Source organism: Gekko japonicus, unplaced genomic scaffold (genome assembly GCF_001447785.1).
Source record: "Gekko japonicus isolate JY-2015 unplaced genomic scaffold, Gekko_japonicus_V1.1 scaffold49, whole genome shotgun sequence".
Lineage (NCBI taxonomy): Eukaryota > Metazoa > Chordata > Lepidosauria > Squamata > Gekkonidae > Gekko > Gekko japonicus.
Window position 1 is genome coordinate 1,088,770 of NW_015173674.1, and position 24,427 is coordinate 1,113,196.

Consider the following 24,427-nt stretch of genomic DNA (forward strand, 5'->3'; position numbering starts at 1 on the left):
TTCCGTATTCCTGGAATTTCCCGGAAGGTGTTGTGTTTAAGTATAAGGACAAAAGGGAGAAAATTGACTCGGTTTTTAAAGCAGAAGAATGGTTGAAGCAGTTTCTTGGATCGAAAAAGGAAGAACAGCCAGACGGAGGGGGCCAAGCAGATATCGTGGAAGAGGTGGACGGAGACCCAGAAGGTGCAGAAGGCGGCGCGGCCAGAGATGCATACGATTTGCGGCTAAGGGGACCCAAGTAACTCTTTGGAAGTTAAAGACCCGCAACTAAAGAAGATGAAAGAGACTGTGCACATTAAAAAAAAGAGAGAGAGAAAATAGACAATTACTAAAACGGACTCACTAACTCTTGAATTCATTGACTTAAACGAAAAGTTATTATTTTTATGACTAACTGAATACTAACTGTTAATGACCTTTTTTTCTTGGGTTTTTTAGTCATAGTGTGGGTCTTTTTTTATTTGCTGTCTTGTACCCTGGGGTTTTTTATTTTTTTCCCCTCCCTTTTCTATTTTCTGTAGTTTTGTAGGTGTAACAAAAATAAATAAAGCTACCCTGTCTTCAGGGGATTAAAAAAAAAGGAATAGGGGAAACTTTGTATTGCAAGCCTAGGGCCCTGATTTGAATTGGGACCATGATGCAAGGGAAGAAGGAGCTTCATCCTTCACTCCCATGCCATTTTCCTAACTCAAAGCAGCAGCATGCACAGCTTGCCTTGTTGGAGGACTGCATGTGTCCTGACAGGCTGCACACACAGCTCCTCTTGGGAAAAGTAATCCACCACCACCACAATTTCAAGTTGGAAAAACAGGACAGGGCTGAAGACTGAATTCCTTTCTCCTCCCTACACACACTTCTGATCTGAACAGGGACCTCAGGCACTTAAAAACAAGAGCCCCTATTCCTGATGTCTGGCTGTTAGCATTAAAGTCAGATTGGGGAACTGGTTTGGGGCCAGTCTTTATATCCCAGACCACCCATCCCCAAAACACAGTGTTCTTTAGTGGCACATGTGTCTCATTCATGCTTATACAGGATGGATGGGTAATTCTTTCCTTTCTGAAGATGCTACAATCACTGAAAACACTGTGCAAAAGTACAGCTTCAAGTTTGTCTGATCTCTTGCACACACAGAGACAGTCAAGGATTTTCAATATTCTGAGACTTCCGGTTTATGGAGCAGCGATGGCGGACGTTCTCCCAGGACTGTGGGGGGAGAGTCCACATACCAGCGGGTTGGAGGGGCGCTACCTCAAGTAGCGCCCCCACGGAGCCTTTAGGATAGGCTCCAGGCCAGAGGGCTTTTGAGGGGTAGCCTCTTTGATGGTGTAAAGCCGAAGAATTGAGGCTCCCCTCCGCCCTGATGGTCCGGCCACTGCGTGGCCTTCAGGCACAAGCTGGTTTGACTGGGACAAGCGCTGGAGATTGAGTGGAACAGCGTTGAAGCAAGCGAGGTCAGAGAACCTGACCGACAATGAATGTGAGTTCAAACTAAGCGGACGACTATAAAAAGCAAATTACCCCCCCCATGGGAAAGCGGATCGCAAAGAGGGATGCCTCTTATGCAAAAAGACTGATAAGCGAGACAAAGGGGGAAGGGGAAGGAAAAACAGCGAGTGTGTTTTGAGAGGCTTACTTGATTGCTGACAGCATGGGAGTGATCTTTAGAGTCGGAGGGAAGCATCAGAAACTGTAAACAAATAGTAAAAAATGGCAGCCATGCAAAGAAAGCTGAAAACGAAACCGCCTGGCAGCCAGAGCCCAAAACCGGAGGAGGGAACAGATGTCATTGGAGGGAACACATAAACATTGAAGCTGAAACAAGAACTCTACAAGTATATTGTGATACTAACACTTATGGTATTAACACTTACATTAACAGGGATAAGATCTCCTCCTCTTGGGGTTTTAGTATAGTATGGTTACCTTTTCTTTGTCCCTAGATGTAGTCCCTTTCCTCCATATTTTATTTGTAGTTTGTAGTGTATTGCAAAAATAAAAATATCCCTCTGGGGATTTAAAAAAAAAAAAAGGATTTTCAACATTCTGAAAAAGTTATGCTAGAAAGGCAAATTCTGTTCTTCAGAATGAATTATAAACTAAAGATAAACTAGATCAGAGGTTCCCAACGAGGTGCCCACCAACACCCTTCTTGGTACTCACCAAGTGTTTTTAGAAAGTGGGCAGGGTCCAGTGGTGCTTTTGCACACCAAGGCTTCTGATTGGCCACTGGAGATTACTTTGGTTGAGCAGATTTTGTTATTTTATTAAACTGCTGATTTGGCAGCAGCTGCTACCATAGTACAAGGGTCTTCACTGTGTGACTGAAGGTAAGCTGAGATAGTCAGCATATGGCTATTTCACTGCAGTCATTTTGTGGCTGAGCTCACCACTTTGTGTCAAAATTCCAAAGGTGCCCACAGACTTTAAAAAGCTGGGGACCCTGAATTTAGGGTTATCAGGTCCCTCAGACCTGCTGGTGGGAGATGGGGGGTGAACTAACCGGGGGTGGGAGGAATGCCAAATTAAACTGTGTGTCTCCAGCCAATGAGGTGCAGCAGAAGAGACACAGAACATGCTTATGTCACATCATGCACTGTTTATATTACATGATATGAAGAATAAACAGGAGAAACACATTAAAAGAACATTTATACCCTGCCTACCCCAGAAAAAAAGCATAAGGCAGCTTCCAAAAATATATGCCCAGCATATAACAAATATGTTCTAAAATTAACTAGAAAGAAACCATCAACACATTTCAAATTGAACGACATAGGCTTGTCAATAAAACCATGTTCAGTTGTTAATCCCTTGAACCCAAACACAGCAATGTAATCAGCAAAGGCCCCATGCCTTAGCACACCATCTAAAAATCCACAGGGAAAAGTCCCACCTCAGCTCTTCTAGAGGGCTGTTCCACAGGGACAGAACCACAACTTTATGAGGCCGTTGTGCACATGGATGCTAACCTCAATTCAGCTGACCCTTGCTGACTCAGCTAAAAGCCTAGTGGTTATACTGGACCTGGGGGAAGTGGTTTGAAAAGTTCCAGTGAACTTCAAATGTCCACATCCAGAGGCAAGTAAAGTTTGGAGCTATTTCTGTCTTTGCTTCGGTGCCCACTTTGCTTTGGCAGCCATTACTGCTGGAGAAGCACGTAAATGCAGCTGCAAAAAAGGGGGGGGGAAGCTTCCAACTTTTTCAAGCCTGAGAGATAGCCTCCTACCATGACTCAGCTGATCTAGCCACTGGGATCCAAGCCATAGTAACAGTGAGACTAGACTACTATAATGCACTCTACGTGGGTCTGCCACCCCTGAAGTCAATTCAGAGGCTCCAGTTGGTACAGAATGCTGCAGCTCAGTTAATATCAGGAGATAAGTGGAGCATGCATATTACACACAAGCTGCAGTTACTCTATTGACTGCCTATCAGTTACCGGCATTGTTCCCTCTAAGCTGAGTTAGTGTGAGCTAGCTCACAGTTTTTTAGCCTCCAGCTCACACATTTTTGTCTTCCCTCAGGAAGGATGGCTCCAGAGCAAACTAATTTATGCAGTAGCCAAATCACTCACTCACAACTTTAATGCCAGTAGCTCCCCAAGTAGAATTTCTGCTCACAAGACTCCATAGCTTAGAGGGAACACTGGTTACCAGGTTCATTTCAAGGTACTATCATGTATAAAACCCTGTATGGCCTTGGACCCTCATATTTGCAGGACTGCCTGTCCTCCTATGTTCTACTATCACAGCTTCATCTGTTCAGGGCCTTCTGTTGGTGCTACCTTGCAAATGAGTAAAATCAGCAACCACCCACACACGTTTTCTCTATTACGCCCCCTTTTTGTGGAATGGCGTGCCAGGGGAGGTCAGGAGGGCTCCTGCGCTTCTTTCATTCTGTAGACTATGTCAGAGCTGTTCAGGAAGGCTTTTCTACAGAGGTAAAAGGTAAAGGTTCCCTTGCTCGAAAGCCAGTCGAGTCCGACTCTAGGGTTGCGGTGCTCATCTCCGTTTCAAAGCCGAAGAGCCAGCGCTGTCCGAAGACGTTTCCGTGGTCATGTGGCCAGCATGTCTAAACATGAAGGTGCACAGAACGCTGTTACCTTCCCACTGAAGTGGTACCTATTTATCTACTTGCAATTTCTTGCTTTCGAACTGCTAGGTTGGCAGGAGCTGGAACTAGAGACGGGAGCTCACTCCATCATGCGGCAACTTGGGTCTCGAACTGCTGAACTGCTGACCTTCCACAGCCTGTAGTTCAGCGTCTTAACCACTTGAGCCACGGTTGAGTAAGGCACTTTATAAAGGAAATGGGAAATGCTGACTATACCAACTGTATACAGGTTTTTTCAGTTTGCTGTATGTATTACTGTCATCACTGCACTAATTTTCTACAGATGTAATGCCATTTTCTGCATTGTATCTGCAACCTGTATAATGTCAAATTAAAATATGCTGTGCTCTTCCAGATTTCTGTAATCCTGGTCCTAGTACATTGCTTATTAGATGACTCACTATATTAATTGTATCGACTTACTGTGTACTCCATCTTGTGTCTCTGTGAGAGAGGGAGGGAGCGAGCTGGTACATGGATTCATATCAAAGGTGACAATCCTTCAGAAACAGTTGTCACTTGTTCTCCCTCAATGTTTGATTTGGCCTTAATTCTTAAACTATAACTTCCAATAGAATAATTTAAATTGTGTCTACATTGCAAATTTATCAAGCAAACAACATGATCCACAATCAGACCAAGACAAAACATTTGGTAATAAACAGCTTTGAACTATGATCAATTTCTGTGGCAGGATCCAAGACATCAGAAACTGTCTGAATACCTTCAAAGCCCCTCAGATTCTGAGCTCACAAACACCACAAGAATTCACTTAAGTTTATCAAAAAGAATGTTCGTATACTATCAGTGCATGCTGGTTCCAAGCCTCTAGCTGTGTCCAAATCACAGACTTTAAAAGCAAAGCTGTTCCCGTTATCTGAAGATGAAATGTGCGGTTTCTAACCCAAAGTCAGTCTCAAAAGAATATTTCAGGTAATTCATGCCACATTAAAACAAACAGAATATAGAGGAAACTTAGCTTCTTGGCCAGTTTTACCACAAGCCGTCTAATGAGGGATCCTTACCAGCTTGTGAAAGGTAGAGCAAAGGCTCAAAGCCCAGTCACAGCAGGATGCCAAGCACAGTCAGCTTAGTAATGAGCCATTCATAATGTAATAATTTGCACTTCTATATTACTAAAGGTGGCTCAGTTTCACTCTCTGCTGTACAGAAATTGTGTATACTAGACAAGAGGATAGTGGGCAACTCTGGGAAACTACAGATTTGGGAGTCTGAATTCTCAGAAACACAGAGGCTGGGATGCATTTCTATTTTAGATAAAACGAACTGGAATAAAGGAAAACAACAACATTAAGATTTATCTCAGTAGATGTTTTTATGTTTTGGCTATATAGTAACATTGGTATATGAGTTCATTTAGATTTAACTTCAGATTTACTTTGTAAGTATATTATCACAAGGCCTTTTCAGATTCTTCCCAACTGGACTGTCACACAAGATACAAGAAAACCATGGACATTCTCTCTTAAATTGAGTATCTGCACATTTCGTTTATAGTGATATTTTTGAACTGCCTGGATAAATTCAGAGTGGCAAGCATCAGTTTTGCGTTGTATCTGTGCATTTGTTTTTATTTCTAACATTGTTCCTTATACCTGAACTGAAGAATTCTGCTTCAACAACTTTTATTCCATGGTTCCTGGAAAAGAAATTCACTCATTCTATGGAAAGGCTTCAGACATTACATGGAAGTGGAAATATGGAAGAGAAGAGGATGCAAAATATACTTTGATTCCTGGTAATGCCTGAAAGAGGGATCCTCACATCTTCAGGTATTACACAGGAAGGACAAATCACAAAGGCTCTCCTCCCCTCACTCCCATTTGACTTTGTGATGCTCACAGGTGCACTAAGGAACAAACTTTAATGAGAGGATGCAAAAAGGGACTTCCAGTTTATGGAGCAGCAATGGCGGATGTTCTCCCCAAACCACGGGAGAGCGATCCACACACCAGCGCCTTGGAGGGGTGCCACCTCAAATGACACCCCCACGGAGCCTTTGTGATAGGCTCCAGGCCAGGGGGCTTTTGAGGTGTAGCCTCTTCGATGGCATAATGCCAGAGAATTGAGGCTTCCCTCCGCCCTGATGGTCCAGATGCTGTGTGGCCTTCGGGCACTAGCTTGTTTGATTGGGACAAGCGCCAGAGATCGAGCGGAATGGAGTTTAAGTGAGCGAGGTCAGAGAAACTGACTGACAATGAACGTGAGTTCAGAATAAACTGGATTATTGTAAAAGCGGATTTCCCCCCCCCCCCAGTAAAAGCGGACGCAAAGAGGGATGCCTCTTATGCGAATGAACTGATAAACAATATGAAGGGGGAGAGGGGAGGAAACACAACGAGGGTGTTTTGACAGACTTACTTAATTATCGTCATCGTGGGGCGATTTTTCAAGCCAGGAAGAAGCGTTAGAAATTGTAAACAAATTGGAGAAAATGGCATCCCAGCAAAGAAAGCTGAAAACGAAACTGCCGGGCAGCCAGAGCCCAAACCCGGAAGAGGGAGCAGACGTCATTAAAATGTTAGTGGATATGCTCAAGCCGGTGATGGAGCAACTCGATGGTATTAACCAGCAATTGACCATGATGAATAAGAACTTTGCATCTCAGCAGCTCCAGCTGAAAGAAACAAAGAAGAAAGTGGAGCAGGCAACTGAGAAAATTAAAGAGATAGACACCACAAGCAAGAAATTGAAGAAAAGAATGGGAGAAGTTGAAACAAAGCAAAACTTCCAAGAAAGCCGTTTGCTGCAACTACAGATGGAAAAAGCTAACATGATTCTCAGGTTCCAGGGAGTTCCTGAAGCAGAGAAGGAGGACCTGAGGAGGTTGCTTAGCGAGATCATCGCTCCAGCAATAGGCTTAACATAGGATGAGTTGGTAAAAGAAATGGAGATGGCCTACAGGGCATACTCCAATTATATTTAAAAAAACAGCTTGCCTGGAGAAATTGTGGTCAGATTCTCAAGAAGACAAGACCAGAGATGCTATCTTAAAAGCGACATCAGCAACTCCACTGAAAATGGGAAATATAACCATCAAAACCTTAAAAGACATTCCATTTGAAATCCAACAAAAGAGGAAAAATTATAAGGATTTAATTTCTTTCCTTCAAACTAATGGAATTTCGTATTGGTGGGCGATTCCGGAGAGTATCATCTTTAAGATCAACGATAAAAGAGAGAAGACAGACACCACTTTCAAAGCTAAAGAGTTTTTGCGGTGCCAGTTGGGAACGAAGGAAGAGTCCAAGGAGGAGGAAACGAAATCTAGTGACTCTGCCACCTTGGGAACAGAAGAGGACTCTGCTGCAGAAATGGGAGCAGGTGCTGCCAGAGTTGTATATGACTTTAGAGACAGAAAGCCGAAGTAAAGGCAGAAGGACTCGGAAAATAGCCTTTTGAAGCAAAGAACAAGAAGATTATGAGGAAGTTCTCTCATAACAACAAACATATTAACACATAAACATTGAAGCTGAAACAAGAACTCTACAAGTATATTGTGATACTAACACTTATGGTATTAACACTTACATTAACAGGGATAAGATCGCCTCCTCTTGGGGTTTTAGTATAGTCTGGTTATCTTTTCTTTATCCCTAGATGTAGTTCCCTCCCTAATATTTTCTTTGTAGCTTTGTAGTTTATTGCAAAAATAAAAATATCCCTTCGGGGATTTTAAAAAAGACAGAGAGGATGCAAAAAGCAGTAACACAGAGAGATTCCCATTTAAGAGTGAGAAGCAGTTGGCCAAGTGTCACTCATATTCCACTTTGATCTGAGGATACCATGCAGGAAATACAAACACATCCCTTCAGAAGACTTAGTCTACCCAAATGACATTTGTCAGGGAGGGAGGGAGTCATCTTGCTTCCAACTTCTCAAAACCAGTGCTCTACTTTCAAAGGCTAGAGGCTTATCTTAACCTCAGATATTTATCATATTATTATCTTTAACTTCCTTCAAGGGGTTGAAGGCAATGTAACATGGTTCTCCTCTCCTCATTCACTATACTGAAAACAATACTGTGAGGTGGATTAGGCTGAGATGCACCAGTGTCACCCTGTGAACTTCTCAGCTGAGTAGATTTGAACTTGGGTCTCCCCAATCCTACTCTAATACATGAACTGCTATGCCACAGTGGATCCTGAAACTGCATTACAAACTTATCTACAGTACAGGCAAGGTGAACTGATAGCCACTCTTTCAGGATACCAGGGAACTACAGGGGAGTGTTGCTAGGGGTACATCACCACCCTCATCTTACTACATCTCCCATTACAGCTATACTATTGCAGTTATACCAGCATAAAACTGACACAAGTTTATTTGCATGGATATGCCCGTACTGAATAATACCCCATTTAGTAATTAACTAGAGGAACTTTTCTCAGTATACATTCAACAGAGCAAATTTACTTTTCTTCACAATCATGGAAGAAAGGACTCCTTTCCCGCCAACTGCAGTAACTTTTTCTTAAGGAAGATAACAAGTAAGAGCTCTTCAAAGAAAAAAAAATCCCCACCTCAGGAATACGAACACTATACGGCTGATTGTGAAACCTTGGAACATTGTCGTTCACATCTCCAACTTGGATATTCACCGAACCCTTGATCACCTATGAGCCAAATGACAAACATAGATTTTAGTCATCCATATTAAGGACATCTGAATTTTATTCAAGACTCAAGAAGCAAGCACACACCAAGAAACACATCGACAAGCACCTGTTGGGATCACTGGCCTAAAAGATAGTAAAGATGGAACCAAGAGAATTTGCCGGGGAGGAGGAGCTCAAAAGATTGGATGCCACCACAGAAAGAGGTGGCATACAGTCTGTAGAAGGCAGATGCATCCATTCAAAGGGGCATTCGGTAAAGGATAAGTTGCTTTGGCAGACCAACTGTGCTGATTTTTTTAAAATCCTGCATAACATATGTGCTGTGTTTACTTGTTTGTGTTGAGTTATATTGCTTTAATGCATTTGCAACTTGTCACTATTTAGCCACCCTGAGTCCAAGGAGATAAGGTTGGAAACTCTCCAAGGTGCTACTGGACTCAAATCTAACTGACCAATACGACTACCCTCTGAAAATATTATGTGAACGGGAACAAAAAGCATCAAATACAAGAAAACATTATCAATAAGCACCAACTATTTTAAACCGCTAATAAGAAACAAAAGATCAGTTTGTAAATAACAGAAATCTAAATCCTTGCTTTAATGGGCAAATATTAATTGTCACTGTCCCTTAGATACAAACTGAAAATGCATTCAGGTAGGCAGCCAGAAAATGACTATCTTTATAACGTGTGAATAATCCACATGTGAATTAGAGATCCATGAATGGAAGAGAAGTTTCCCAGAGCATTTCAAGGTACTTCCTTCATTTTCACATCTGACCATTCACATATTGCAAAGACTCTACACATTTATAATTTTCAGCACTGTAACAACACAATCTTCTTTAGCCATTTTTGTTGCAGCTTCTCTACAGGCATTTTCAGAACTATAAGTGGGGGGAAATCATCACAAGCAACCCTAAAGACATTTCTTTAAAGCACATTTCCTTTAATCTTAGACATATATCAGCATTTTTCTGGGAACAGTGTACTCCTGAATAAATAATGTCACCATTCCATCCCCCACAAAGCTTATTCTTTCTAGAACACAAAAAGCTGGGGGTCTACAAAGAATCATGTGGAGGAGACAGAACAATTTGGAAATCCATCCCCATCCCACCACCCAATTTTCCTTTCCAGGATTCAATAAGCTCCCAGGGGCTTGAGCAAGCTAATTCCTCTTTCACTAAATCCCAACTACTCTCTCAGCATTCCCTCCTTTCTGGAGCATATTCAGTCCTCTTTGGGCCAAGGAGGGAAGGAACTCCCCTCCCCTATCTTATCTGGAGGTGGCCTGATTTTCTTAACAGGGGCCAGTCACTTTACAATTATATACAGTAATAATATACCTGATGCCGTGACACTTATAAGCTTTTATGTAAAAGAAAACAATAATACACATGGATATGCTTCCATACAATACACTATTGTGCTCAAAGAACACAGGCTTCAAATGTCTGTGTGCGCCCCCTAAGACAGTCATGATCCCACATTCATAGGAGCTCTCCTTTAGGGAACTGCTAGGACTGCAGGGACCGTGATATCCACTTCACACAGAACACTGTCCAAATCGTCTCTCTCTATTTTTGACTGTAAAACAAATGTCATGCTTACCCCTTGGCTGTCACTGACAGAAAACTCAACTGTGAATTCTGACTTGGTCTGAAACGAGAAGAAAGAGATATAATTAGAGATGCCACAATGGTAATCTGTTGATAGAAGGCTTTGGACTTGAGCCGAATATAATTACAAGCTTTCGCAGACTGGAAGGAGCAGGGGAGGCATCCCAGGAATAACTGCACAAACCCGGCACAAGACTGCAATGCAAGCGCACTCTAACACTTATATCAAGGGGACTGCAACAAAGGGACTACTGTTGGTCAAGAACTGCTTCTTAACTGCTAATATTTTGAGGACAATATGAGAGGTTCAGAAAAATCAGAAAAAGAGAATTAAGATAAGAGTTTTCTGAATTACACAACTTTCTTTTAGAATTCCATATACACACACCACTTCATGTTTATAAAGATAACTGGGGGTCCCCCTCACTCACACTTTTTTTTAAAGAGTAGCAAGAGATAAAATAAAGCACAAGGTGACAGGAAGAAGGACCTTTTCAATAGTGGCATGGCACTCCAATTCTGAAATAATCTCCTCTGATGTATTCAAGATGCAACTTCATTAATTTTAAAGGTAAAGGTTTTCCTTGCTTGAAAGCTAGACAAATCTGACTTTAGGGGGCGGTGCTCATCTCTGTTTCCAAGCCGAAGAGCCAGCGCTCTCCGAAGACGTTTCCGTGGTCATGTGGCCAACATGACTAAACGCCGAGGCATACAGAATGCTGTTACCTTCCCACCGAAGCAGTACCTATTTATCTACTCGCAGTTTCTTGCTTTCAAACTGCTAGGTTGGCAGCAGCTAGGGACAATAAAAATTCCATTTTCTAGAGCTTTTAGTGATCTTTGCTTGCTGCTGTTCTATGACATTATTATTCTATGATATTATTACTGAAGTTTTGATCTCATCTGGTTTATGGGATGGAGTCTTTGGACTACGGTTGTCTGTCTTATTGCTTTTGGCTATTTTCATCTGTTGGTTAAACTTGGTCTTCATGTACACCAATTGTAGACTTTTAGAGTATGAAAGAAAATTATACATGCATATAGGAGAGGGAAACTGCTGCAAAGGGCATAGGATGTGGCAAGTTCACACAATTCTATTTGGATTTATCTTAATAAGTGGTATTGTATGCCTTCTGTTTTGGGATTTTACTATGGACCAGCATCATTTACTTCTTTAGCCATTTTTTAACAAATAAAAATACTGGATAAACAAATATCTGCTTGCTTCAGGAGCATGTATGCAAAAACTGGATAAGCAAATTACCAGTAATGCCGTGAAACATACATTTATACCATTTTAATTACCTTTATAACTATATTCAATCAGACAATAGTTTCCAGTAAAAATCTGACCACCACTACTTTTTCACAAATACATATGCAGTTGCTCATTATTAATGTGCTTTTACTTTGAGTTGATTATGCTTTTGTGACACTTTCCGGTTCACCAGCCACTTAGATACAACAGTTTTCTCTGAAGAAGTATGTTTTGCACAGGAAAGCTTACACTTTGAAAAAAACTCATTTGATCTAAAGGTGCCACTAGACTCAAACTTTGTTCTTTAGACACAACCAGTTAGCCTGATCCCAAACTGCCCCATTTTGCTCAGTCTCTCACCTCCACCACAGATCTCTATCCAAAATCATAGTAATGCGCTCAATAGCTTCCCATTTCTGTCACTGCTCCTTCAGAGGATCCTTTTGCCTCCTCCTCCACTTCTTCAGTTCCACCAACCCAACTGTTTTTTCCAACTGTCATTCTTCCTCTCTTATCACTAAACCCTCTAGCATTCTATTGTCTCCTTAACAACCAAAACCTTGCTTTCTTCTTTGGGACCATTGTTTGCATAAATTCATCTCCATTGTTACAACATGAAAGAAAAGAACCTTAAAGGGGTACTCCTATGGACAGGAGGCTCTCCGACCTCTGAAGGGAAAAACAGCCCTAAGGCTAAGCCTATGGGAGTGCTGCTCTAGCATCCAATCACCTTGAGGAGGAGGGAGGATGGGACACTGGAGGGTAGCACAGCAGGGGTTTAGTTAAGATCTGTCTCTTAGAGAGTACAGTGATGGTTTGGGGGTCTGCCTCAGAAAAAGAGCAGACAGTTTGAAGGGTAGCTCTGCCTGGTAGTGTGGCAAAGTGGTTTAACTCTACCTCTGGGAGAGAATAGAGGACTCAGTTGTTAGACTTGTCTCTGGTGATGAGCAGATCTTGTACCATTTAGTCTGACTCTTGGGAAAGGTCACGTTTGTGTGGGTGGAATCCTGTGCATGTGAAAGGAACCAAACTAGTGGCTTGTCAGTGAAAGCCTGTCTGTACCTTGTAAGCATTAAAGTGAAATCAAACTACACTCTCAAGCCATAAAAACAGGTTGCTTACCTGTAACTGATGATCTTTGAGTGGTCATCTGTGCATTCACACCCATGGGATTCAGTGCACATGCGCTGGATCGATCGGTATTGTAGCAAGCTCTTTAACGGATTTTCACGGCCAGACCTCGGGCATGCGCAGGAACCCCACCGCGCATGCCCAGGGGGGAGGGCGTGGACATCCTGCCAGTTCCTTCAAACCACCGTGAATCAACCCCTATTGAAAATGTAGAAGCTGACAGCAGCGGGGAAGGAGGGCAGGTGGTGTGAATGCACAGATGACCACTTGAAGATCATCAGTTACAGGTAAGCAACCTGTTTATCTTCGACGTGGTCTTTGTGCTTCACAACCATGGGAGAATAGCGAGCAGTGGCCTACCCGGAGGAGGGTGCTGGCAGGTCCTTACTGCGTAGCCGAAGATAGAATGTGACATCCCATGTTGGTATTAGAGTTCTTCCGGACGTCTAGGGCGTAGTGCCTTCTGAAAGTGTTAGGCGTGGCCCAGGTAGCGGCTTTGCAAATGTCCGTTAAAAGAACTCCATGAAGGAAGGCAGTGGAGGCTGCAACAGCTTGGGTTGAATAGGCCCTGGTAGGGCCAGGCAATGGCTGTTTGGCGATCAGATAGCAGAGGCGGATGAGCCCCGCAATCCACTTTGAGAGGCGCTGAGCCATGATGCAAGTCCCCAGCCTTGCTGGTGCGTACGAGATGAACAGTTGGGAGTCACGTCTCGCTGGGCGGGTTCTGTTCAGGTAGAACAGGAGCGCATGCTTCACATCCAAAGTGTGTAACAGTCTGTCCTCTGAGGATGTCAGAGCCGGAAAGAAATCCGGGAGGAAGACCTCTGCCTGTAGGTGAAATTCTGACACTACCTTTGGCAGGAACGAGATCTCAGGTACGAGGCGGACACCGTCTGGCAAAAAGGACAAGTAAGGTGTGTCATATCTGAAAGTCAGTATTTCTCCAACTCGCCTCGCAGAGGTGACAGCAACCAGAAAGGCCGTCTTCCACGACAGGAATTTCATGTCACAAGTTGCGAGTGGCTCAAAGGGTTTCCTTGTGAGCTGACGAAGAAGGTCCCAGGGAACGACAAGAGTTTTCACAGGAGGGCAGAGATGCAATAAACCTTTTAAAAAAACGTTTTGAAAGCGGATGTGAAAACAGTGTGCATCCGTCAACTTGAACATGGTAGGCCGAAAGTGTGACCAGATAAACTCTTAACGAGGAGTGAGAGAGTCCCGAGTCAGCGAGGGACAGGAGGAATTGGAAAACTTTCTCAAGACCCACGGAGGTGGCTCGAGGGGCATCGTTACCCTAGTGGTAGACCCCTGCTGACAATTAGAGGATGGTCAAAAACCATGGTTGCCTCGGCCACCACGGGGTTATCAAGATGCAGTTCGCTCCATCGCTGATGATTTTGCGAACCACTCTCAGAAGCAGGGGTAGCGGAGGGAACAGGTAAAGAAGCCCTGTGGACCACGGATAGAGGAGACCATCCCCTAGAGACTGTGGGTCCGTGCCACCTTGACTGCAGAACAAAGGACACTTTTTGTTGGTTCTGGTGGCAAAAAGATCAACTTGGGGAACTCCCCACCTGTGGAAGAGTGGGAGGAGGTAGGTTGGGTTCATTTCCCACTCGTGAAGGCTGAGTCCTGCTCGACTCAGATGGTCTGCCTGCACATTCATGTGACCCAGGATGTGCGTGGCTACCAGGAAAACGTTGTGGGCGATGCAAAGGTTCTACAACTGGATGGCAAGGTTGCAGAGGCGTAGGGAACCAGTGCCCCCTTGCTTGTTGACATAACTGAGTGCAGTAGTGTTGTCCGTGAGGACCATAACACATTTCCCATTGATCAGAGGTAGGAAGCTGTTGACAGCGAACTGTATTGCAAGCAGTTCCAGGAGGTTTATGTGTCGCTTCCATTTCTGCTTCCAACACAAAGGCCCATCATGTGGGCACCCCAGCCCGACAGGGAGGCATCCGTGGTCAGGGTGATTTGGGGTGATGAAGGATGGAAAGGTGCACCCTGGAAAAGATTGGAAGGGACAGTCCACCAAAGTAAAGACTGTCGTATATTGGGAGGGGGGGGTTAGGACGGTGGTATGTGCGTTTTTCGTTGGGTCGAAATTGCGGATAAACCAAAGTTGGAGGTGGCACATTTTTAGTTTGGCAAAGACCAGGACCGATGTAGTTGCGGCCATAAGGCCAAGCAGCCTCTGTATTTCGAAGGCCGTGACTGAAGGTTGGGTACGGACGACAGTGGCTAGGTGGATGATGTCTGCCGCTCTGTTTTGTGGCAGGTAAACCATGCATGTCTTGGAATCCAGCAGAGCACCTGTGTATTGTATTCTCTGGACCAGTTGAAGTTGAGACTTTTCCTGATTGACTTGCAGGCCCAGGTTCTCCAGAAGTGCCAGTGTCTCATTGATGTTTGAGACCAGGGCATCTGTGGAGGATGCTACCAGGAGCCAATCATCGATGTATGGGTAGATGGAGATACCCTTGAGGTGGAGGAAGGCTGCAACGACAATCATAGTCTTTGTGAAGACTCTTGAGGCGCTTGAGAGGCCGAATGGCAGGGCTGCACATTGGTAATGCTGTTGACCAATTGCGAAGCGTAAGTATTGGTGGTGGGAGGGGTGGATGGTGAGGTGGAAGCATGCGTCTTGGAGGTCGAGGGTGACCATCCAGACATTTCTCTGCAGGAGTGGCATAATCTGCTGCAATGACACCATGCGGAAGTGGTGGTAGGTGACATAGCAGTTCAATGCCATTAGGTCTAATATAGGTCGAACGCCTCCATCTCACTTTGGAACCGTAAAATAGTGGGAATAGAACCCCTTCCCATGTAGACATGGTGGTATTGGCTCGATGGCTCCTTTGTGCAGAAGGATGGACACCTCCTCTAGGAGAGGTGGGGAAGGGGGTGTGGACGGGTTCGAACTGACTCAGTGGGAGGGAAGTCAAAAACCCTGTTTGGAGGACTTCACCTGTTTGGTGCGGGAGGACTGTTACCCGGATCAAAACCTTGGTTTTTTGGAAGGTGGGTTTTTGGCCTCCTGAAGACGTACGTGGTCTCGTCTGTCAGGGGACTGACGACTTGGGGTACACTTTTGCCAGGGTCTAGACCAAGTGCGAGGACGGTATTGTTGCCTCATGGAGGATGACACTCAGAGAGCGCGAGAAGCCTTTATGCTCTTATCCATCTCTTGGAGAATGGTATCGGTAGTTCTGTGGAAGAGACCAAGGCCATCGAAGAAGAAGTCTTTGACATAAGACCTAGTATCTTGCGGAAGATTGGTATTCTGTAGCCCGGAATGTCTCCTTAAAGCTATTGCAGAGGCCATCGTTCTTGAGGATGCATCTAGGGCATGTTTTGAAGTGTTGATCTGCTGTTTTGCCAACACCAGACCTTCCTTCTGAATAACTCTGGCTGCCTGAAGCTTGTCTTCGGAAAGATGAGTTATGATTTCAGAAAACCTCTCCCACAGAGTATATTGATATCTGCTCATGCAGGCTAGGTAATTAGTGGTTTTCACTCCCAACGCTCCCATGGAGTAAAAGTGTCTGCCAAACACATCCAATTTCTTACTTTCCATGTCAGAAGGTGCAGAGTGTGGGCTTCTGGTCTGGCTTCTGTGAATGGCGGTTGCAACTCTGGGAAGCTCCTGGAGGTGATTCGCCCACGCGCGGACAAGGGGGGGAATCCGCACAAGCGGAGACCCTAAGGAGCCTCAGTGAGAGGCTCCGATCTGGGGCGCTCAGGGGATGTGCCTCTTTCCCAGCCCGAAGGTCGGAAATTGAGGCTCGCCCCATGCCCCAATGGCCCTTGCCGCGGCAGTGCCCCGCACGGGGACTAGCAGAGCCGCCGGACGTCACCGAGTGATGAAGCGGAAAAGTGTTTGAATGGAAGATATTCGGCTAAAACTGTGAGTTGCCGGTCGGAAATGGGAAAAAAGGAGTGGAGCGCATTCCCCCCCCAGTGAAAAAGCGCAGGGAAGGAGGGGGAAAGCCCCCGCGACTAAACAGAGACTGATTTAACAGAGAGAAGAGGGGGGGAGTGAAATTCTAAAAGAGTGGTGTTACCTTTTGGTGAATTGTTAAAAGAGAGGCAGGAAGATCCATCCGCTAGCTGCGCGGCACGAACTTTTAAAAAGTAAACAATAAAATAAAGATGTCGGGGCAGAAAAAGTTTCAGGAGAAGCCGGCAAAGAAGCTGGGAGGAACTTCCGGTGCTGGCTCCCGCCCCTTGGAGCCGGCTGTCACTCAACAGGAGAGTGAGCTTTTGCACCCTCTGCTGGAGCAAATGCAAAAAATAAATCAAACGCTGACAAGCATGGAAAGTGTTCTCAGTAACCAGCAGATCCAGTTGAATGATACAGCTAAGAAAATGGAAGAAATCGCGCAGAAATGTCTGGTCTCAGCAGAAGATACTCAAAAGGTCAAGAAGAAGGTGAATAAAATGGGAAAGCATCAAGAAATGCAAGATAAAAAGTTATTGATGCTTCAAATGGAAAAATAAATTTTGACTCTCCGATTTCAAGGCATAAAAGAATTGGAAAAAGAGGATTTCCAAAGTATTTTAGCGGAAGCTTTGGCACCACTCACCGGCTGGGAAGCGGATAAAATAAGCGAGGAAATGGATCTGGTCTACAGAGCCTATTCCAACTTTTGTTGTTCAGTCGCACAGTCGAGTCCGACTCTTCGCGACCCCATGGACAATCTCCCGCCAGGCTCTCCTGTCTTCCGCCGTCCTCCGAAGTTGGCTCAATTTCATGTTCGTTGCATCGCTGACACTGTCTAACCATCTCATCCTTTGCCGTCCCCGTCTTCTTTGACCTTCAATCTTTCCCAGCATCAGGGTCTTTTCCAACTTTACAAAGATGAAAAATTTGCCGGCAGAAGTGGTGGTCAAGTTTACAAAGCAGAGAATTCGGGATCAAATATTGAGAGCGTCTTCGTCAACACCTATGAAGATTGGAGAGCAGACGGTCAGAATTTTGAAAGATGTTCCATTTGAAATTCGAATGAAGAGGAAGGCATATAAAGAACTGACCTTATTCTTGCAAAACCACCAAATTAGTTATCTCTGGTTGATTCCAGAAGGACTTACTTTCAAGTTTAAAGATAAAAGGGAGAAGATTGACTCCATTTTCAAAGCTCAAGACTTTTTGAAGAGACACGCCAGCTCAGAGGAGGCAGCACTTGCCAAATGGGGACAGTGAGCGAGACAGCGGCTCGGAGAGGGAGGACAAGACTTCAGAGACGTCCGTATCCGAATCGTCTTCCAAAGAATCAGAAGAGTCCTGATCTGGAATTTGGACTGGAGTGACCTCTTGACTGGTTGAGGGTTTTGGTGGCATGACTTGGGGATTGGGAGGATGACTGAGTTCTGGAACATGGTGGGAAGGATCATCGAAAGGATCGTGGGGGGGTAGAAAGACTCGGGGGGATCGACTTCTGGATCATGGGCATCTCGGAGACAAAGCGACAGCCTGCCTTTGAGAGCGGTCTACATAATCGCGGTCATCGATATCAACAGGTTTGAGACGCAGACGTGGAGGGTGACACTGCATGGTAGTAGAGGTGTGTTGATTCCGACGTGAATCGATGTCGGGAGCCTCTGACACCGTCGATGTCAACGATGGGGATGGAGAGGGAGAAGGCTCTGCATCCATGTGATGACTTAGGAGCTCTACCGTCTCGATATCGGAGTAAGGACACTCCAATTGTTGTATAGGGGAGTCCAAGAGTTGAATGGTTGGTATCGGTGGAGGGGGATGGACCTCCAGTATTGATACTGCCGTTGGAGCTGGAGGCACATTAGGGGCATCACCCAGTGCAGACACCTCTACCTTCCCCTTCTTTGCCGCCTTTAGGGACTTAGAGGAGCCCTTTTTTCCGGACTTGTGCTCCTTACTTGACTTGGACTTCTTCTTCACCGGCGTGCAAGCGGAGGATTGCGCCTTCAATGCCAGTGGCTTTGACGTTGGTTGGCCGATGTCGGAGGAAGGTCTCGATGCTGGAGCCGTCAATGTTGATGGTCTCTCGGACTCCATCACTGAGGGGGGGTGTAACGCCGACTCAAGGAGCACCACTTTAAGGCGCGCAGCTCGTTTTTTCGTGTCTGGTTCGAAAACCTAGCACAGTGCCGGCCAGACTCAGGTCGGTGAGATTCCCCCAGACAAGAAATACGGAGGGTGTTGCAGTGGTTAAAAAAGCCTCACTTCTTCTCCATAAAAATTAAAAAGGAAGAAGAGAGAAGGGGGTAGGAGGGGAGAAGCCCGAAGGCCAAACTGAGGTAACTGGCAACATTCCCCTCAACGAAAAACAACTTTTTTTTTTAGTTTTTCTGAAGAACAAACGAAGAAGGTTAGAAAAAGGAAGAAAACTGAGGAAAAAATCCAAAGAGCCGTGAGGCAAATAGCCAAAAAAGCGAACCGATCAGACCGACGGAGAAAAGGTCTTTCCAACGTGGTGGTAAGAAAGGAACTGGCGGGATGTCTGCGCCCTCCCCTCTGGGCATGCACGGTGGGGTTCCTGCGCATGCCCAAGGTCTGGGTGTGAAAATCCATTAAAGAGCTTGCTACAATACCGATCGATCCAGCGCGTGCACACTGAATCCCATGGGTGTAAAGCACAGAGACCACATCGAAGTTCCAATGCTCCCTCTAAGCTGTGTAGTCTTGTGAGCAAAAATTTTACTTTGTGAGCAACTGGCATTAAAGTTGTGAGTGAGCAATTTGGCTACTGCATAAATTAGTTTGCTGTGGAGCCATCCTTCCTTTTTTAAAAATTTTAATTTATTTTTTTAATTGTTTTTCACAAATGTTACATATTATCTTTTGACCATTCATTACAAAGTAATTTTTTCCTCTCCCCCCTATACTATCCCGGTGTTTTAGTCCTATATTCCCAGCCACGGGCACAAAGTCCGAATCTTGCTCTGAATGTCTTTTCTTCCTTCTGTCGGTATCCATTCCAGGTAGGTCTTCCACTTCATCATGATCCCCGTAGTCTTATCTTCCCATGTGGCCTTACGATCCAGCTTTTCGATTATGTCGGACTGTATGAAATCAAACAAATAATTATGCCAGATTTCTACTGTCCATTTATTTTTGTTCTTCCAGCCTAAAGCTATTACTGCTTTACCTGCTAGTATCATGGCTTTAAACACAGCTTGGTTCTCTTTGCTTATTGCTGGGTTACCTACTATACCCATTAGCATTAAATTAAAGTCAGTGGGTAATGATACTTTACACGTCTTTTTATAATTTGTAATATCATTGTACAGAAAACTCTGACCTCTGGGCATTCCCACCACATATGGGAATACCATCCCTTCGATTGTTTACAATGCCAGCATCTAGAACTCATACCTGGTAACATGTTTGCGATTTGTGCTGGTGTTTTATACCATTTAGTAAGAAATTTATGCTCCATTTCATTAAATTTAATTACCTTAATTTCCTCAATTCCTTTCATTATTTTACTTGCCATGCTATCTGTTATCTGACCTTCTTTGGCCCAAGTGTTTTGTAGATATGATATTGACTTGTCTACATTTGATATCATTTCCTTGTAAATTTTCTCTGCTAGACCTTGTTTTGACTTTTGCATCTCTTTATATAATGTTTCTATTGGTTCCTCTGACCAATTTTTCTCTTTCTCCTTTATCTTTTTAACCTTACTATACAGGCCAGTTATTCTTAGCCAGTGTTGGTTGCCCACCTCTTCTATTATCTCCTGTACCGGTTTTAGATTACCTCCTCTAACCATATCTTTCATCCTATAATACCCTTTAGCTTTCAGCCATTCCCACCATTCGTTACCTGTTATTTCCCTATTTATAGATTTTAATGGTGCCCACTTACTCCACGCTTCTAAGGCTGCATATCTGGGGCCTTTCGTTAGTTTGAGGTCTGTTTTTGTGACTTTACAAAGAGGCCCCCAGCAGCCAATGTAATTATTGATCTCGTTCTCAAATCTAACCCATTTTTGCGTAGAGCCATCCTTCCTGAGTGAAGACAAAAATGTGTGAGCCAGAGGCTAAAAAACTAGCTCACATGAACTCCGCTTAGAGGGAACACTGAGCATAACTAGCATAACCTTATGTGTCTCAGCCAGGTTTCGCCTTTGACAATCTGGAGACCTGTGCTGCTGTTCTTTAAAAACAGCTTGTAAATAAATTAATCTTCTTTTGTTATTTACATTAAACCCCTGCCTCAGTGATCTCTTAAGTTCTACTTGCTTGCCACAAACTTAACTCACAGCAGCAAACCCAAAGCCTTTACACTCACTACCCTCATAACATCTTGTAACGTAGGGTAACATTTACAGTTTAAAATAAACATGGTCCCCCAAAATCACAAGAGGCTGTATGGGTAGAAAGGCCTGTCACAGACACATCTTTATATAGTTTCCAGCTTTTGATGTAGAACCAGCATCATTCATCTCAGCAATAAGTCATGGTGGGGTGGGCCTGTGGCTCAATGGTAGAACATCTGTTTGGCATGCAGAAGGTCCCAGATTCTATCCCCAGCACCCCCATTTTAAAGGATGAGGTAGTAGACAATGTGAAAGACCTCTACCAGAGACCCTGGAGAGGCACTGCCAGTTTGAATAGGCAGTACTGATTTTGATGGGACAATGGTCTGATTCAGTATAAGGCAGCCTCATGTGTCCAAGTTGAAGACCTGATTTCACAAAAGGCCACTATCCACCAACAATTCCATCAGCAATTGGGTCCAATAAATCCCATTCTGCTATGAGTCTCACAATGTGTAGCACCAATACCTCAAATGAAAGTCAAATGAATTTCTGGACATTAGTTTGGAGTCACCATATTTGCTTGATTTGGTAGATTTCTGACAATGACTCATTTTGCATTGATTAGGAGGCTACACTTCCCAAATAGGCAATTTCCCTTCTCTTTTGCCTTGAAAACTGTACAGCTTAGAGGGGGTTCTGAGGATAGTTTACCATAGCACATGCTTTCCTCCATGAACTCTCATGCAATGCAATCTGAGAAGGGCCTGCATGGGATTTAACGCCTAAGGGCAATGCCTGCAGCTAGTCTGTGAAAGCCAAACGCCAAGGATAAAGGAGACAGCATCCATTTGTCTCAGGAAGGCACTGTGTCATTCTTCCATTACCTCTGATTCTCATCCACCCCCTCCCCTTCACTCACTGCAACAAGGAAGGAAAAAGTGATGAAAGACATCTAAAGGGAGGATTCTGTTGAACATGAAAATGACAAGCTAGGACAGAGATTAGCGAGACAAACAGGGTGGACTGCAGGCTACTTTATTCTCAGTAGAATATTCCATTCTGTAGCTTACTTTTCTAGCAAGTAAATGTTCGCTTTAAAATGCATAGTGCATCTTGTCCTTTATCAACGCTACATGGTCCCTCTAAACTATTTTCATTTATTCCTATGTGACATTTTTGTGCATTTTATGTCAATTTTCCCATGCCTGTTGCCTTACGTTGAGTCCTGACCTCCGTTTCCCTCATTTTCAATTCATCTTTTATCACTATTGCTTTTTATTCTGCTCTTGTATTCCACCTTATCTCACATTTAGCTTCCAAATCACACCTGCCTTTGCCTCCTCCATACTCACTGCCTTACACCGAAATACACATTGCTTGCCATAACTTCCTTCTGGCTGTCTGCTTCATAAATACAACCACCATACTTCTGAGAAGTAAATGACAGAATTAAACAGACCATCTCACAGGCATTGTCTATTCTTTTTACCACTCGAAGTGTATTCATATACATGCACAATGATGCTAACAGCCCAAGAGATCTTAAAGTACTGATGAACATTCCCTTTCTTTTCTCAATCTTTTCCAACAAATCAAATTTTCCACATGCCCCTACCTGTTCTTCTTGTTACCATGTTCAGTGCCTTCACTTATTTGCAGCCACGCAGTAGTACGGCACAGTGGCAATGGGTATGAACTGTAAACTGAGAAAGTTCCTGATACAAATCTAACTTTGCTAGAAGCAGCCATGGGCATGCCACTCTCAGCTTCCCCTCCACATCTGCAATAAGGGAACACCATCATTATCCTCCTAGAAAAGCCTTTTATCAGGGTTAATTTGTAAGGATTACTGAGATCAGCATGCATGCAATCAGGCAGACTGACACTTGAGTCTTCAAGAAGAGGACGTAGTGATTTCCACCTGTTCTTCCATTCTTCCACTGCAGACATCCTTTTTTGCCCCCTTTGCTGCCCCTGATGGCTTGCTGATTCTCAGGAACAAAATTGGGGGCTGTCACAGTAGCTGCAGTGGAAGGGAAAACCTGGTGATCCATGGATGGTCAGATGCATGCCATCATGTGTATGAAGTGCTTCGAACACTCAAAGTGCATGATTTAAATACTTGTGCCACTCAGTATCTTTTTGATGCACTTAATCCATCTCTGTATAACTCCTTAGCTCCTCCCCCCTTTAAAGTAGGCCGCCCAAATTCCTAAATGCAGGAGGGCTCTCAGCTTCTCTGAGGGTACTTTGACACTTCAGTCACATTATAATAATTTTAAAGAATGTTAACAACAGGTAACTGTGGCACACCTTCCTACAAAAAACTTAACTTTCTCTTTCAGTAACCTGGATCTATATTTCAGTAACAGTGAGGAAATGATGACCAACCACAGCAACAATGCTACACCGACAACCATGGAATATAGTGAAGAATACAAAAAAAGGAAGAAATAGTGAGTTAGAGGCAGGTACATCTGTTTCTTTTTAATATGCTCCTTTGGCTTCTGGATGTTGATGCCATATATTAAGGTAAATTCTCCCAAAGTACTTATTGATTACACAACTATACACATTGTCAAAGAAGAAAACAAACAAACTGGCATAAACAGTATTCTTTTAGTTGCATCTGCAGTGTTCTTTTCCTCTGAACATTTCTACACCACATCTTATTTTAATTGTTTTTTAGTTCTTTCTCCCAGGCCAATAACTGAGGAAAAGCCAGCCAAAGCTCATCCGTCCAAGAGAGCTTTCTTCACCGTTAATCACAGTTTCGTATATCAACAAAATATCGAGATGATCATTCAACAAACAAAAAGTCTCTCCTTTCACTGTGTTGGTCTTTTGTGAACTGACTGCTGAATCAAGGGAAAGAAAGAGGAAGGAAAGGAAACTAAGAGTAGATTTTCTTTGGAGAGAAGGCATTGGAAGAAGGGCAAAATGTAGGTAAGTATATTCTGATTGTAATTTCTGGCAATGTAAAGGAGATCAGTGCATAATTTCTACAGAGGGATGCTGAAGCTTTCATCTGTGTAACAGGAGCTATGCCATCACTCTGAGAGATGCTTCTTAATTCTGTGCAGGGTGGGGATAGGCTGTAGTTGCTCATTAGTGAGAGAAAAATTCTCTGCATATGCTCAGAGGTATGTAACTATCTAATTCTTTCTCCTTTATTTATTTATTTATTTATTTATTTATAAATTTGGTTTATAGCCCGCCCTCCCCGCAGCGCAGGCTCAGGGCAGCTCACAATCAGGCACAAGCCTCACATAAAACAATTAAAAATATTTAAAATCAATCAACATATTTCGACATTATTAAGTGCTCTCGATGTTCAAATTAAATTACCATAAAGATGGCGTATTAATGCTGTTATATCCACTCAGTGCCATCTGTTCCGCTTAGC

The 24,427-nt window shown here is 43.9% G+C and overlaps 1 protein-coding gene across 1 annotated transcript in view; it reads right to left on the reverse strand.

Moving 5' to 3' along the window:
* Positions 1–24,427, reverse strand: part of CDH23 (cadherin-related 23) — a 797,360-nt gene that overhangs the window by 648,574 nt on the left and 124,359 nt on the right. Inside the window, exons 4-5 of the mRNA XM_015422891.1 lie at positions 10,373–10,420; positions 8,661–8,753 (exon numbers count right to left, since the gene is read on the reverse strand). Of these exons, the coding sequence (XP_015278377.1) occupies positions 8,661–8,753; positions 10,373–10,420 (141 nt within the window). The remainder of the gene's footprint in view (positions 1–8,660; positions 8,754–10,372; positions 10,421–24,427) is intronic.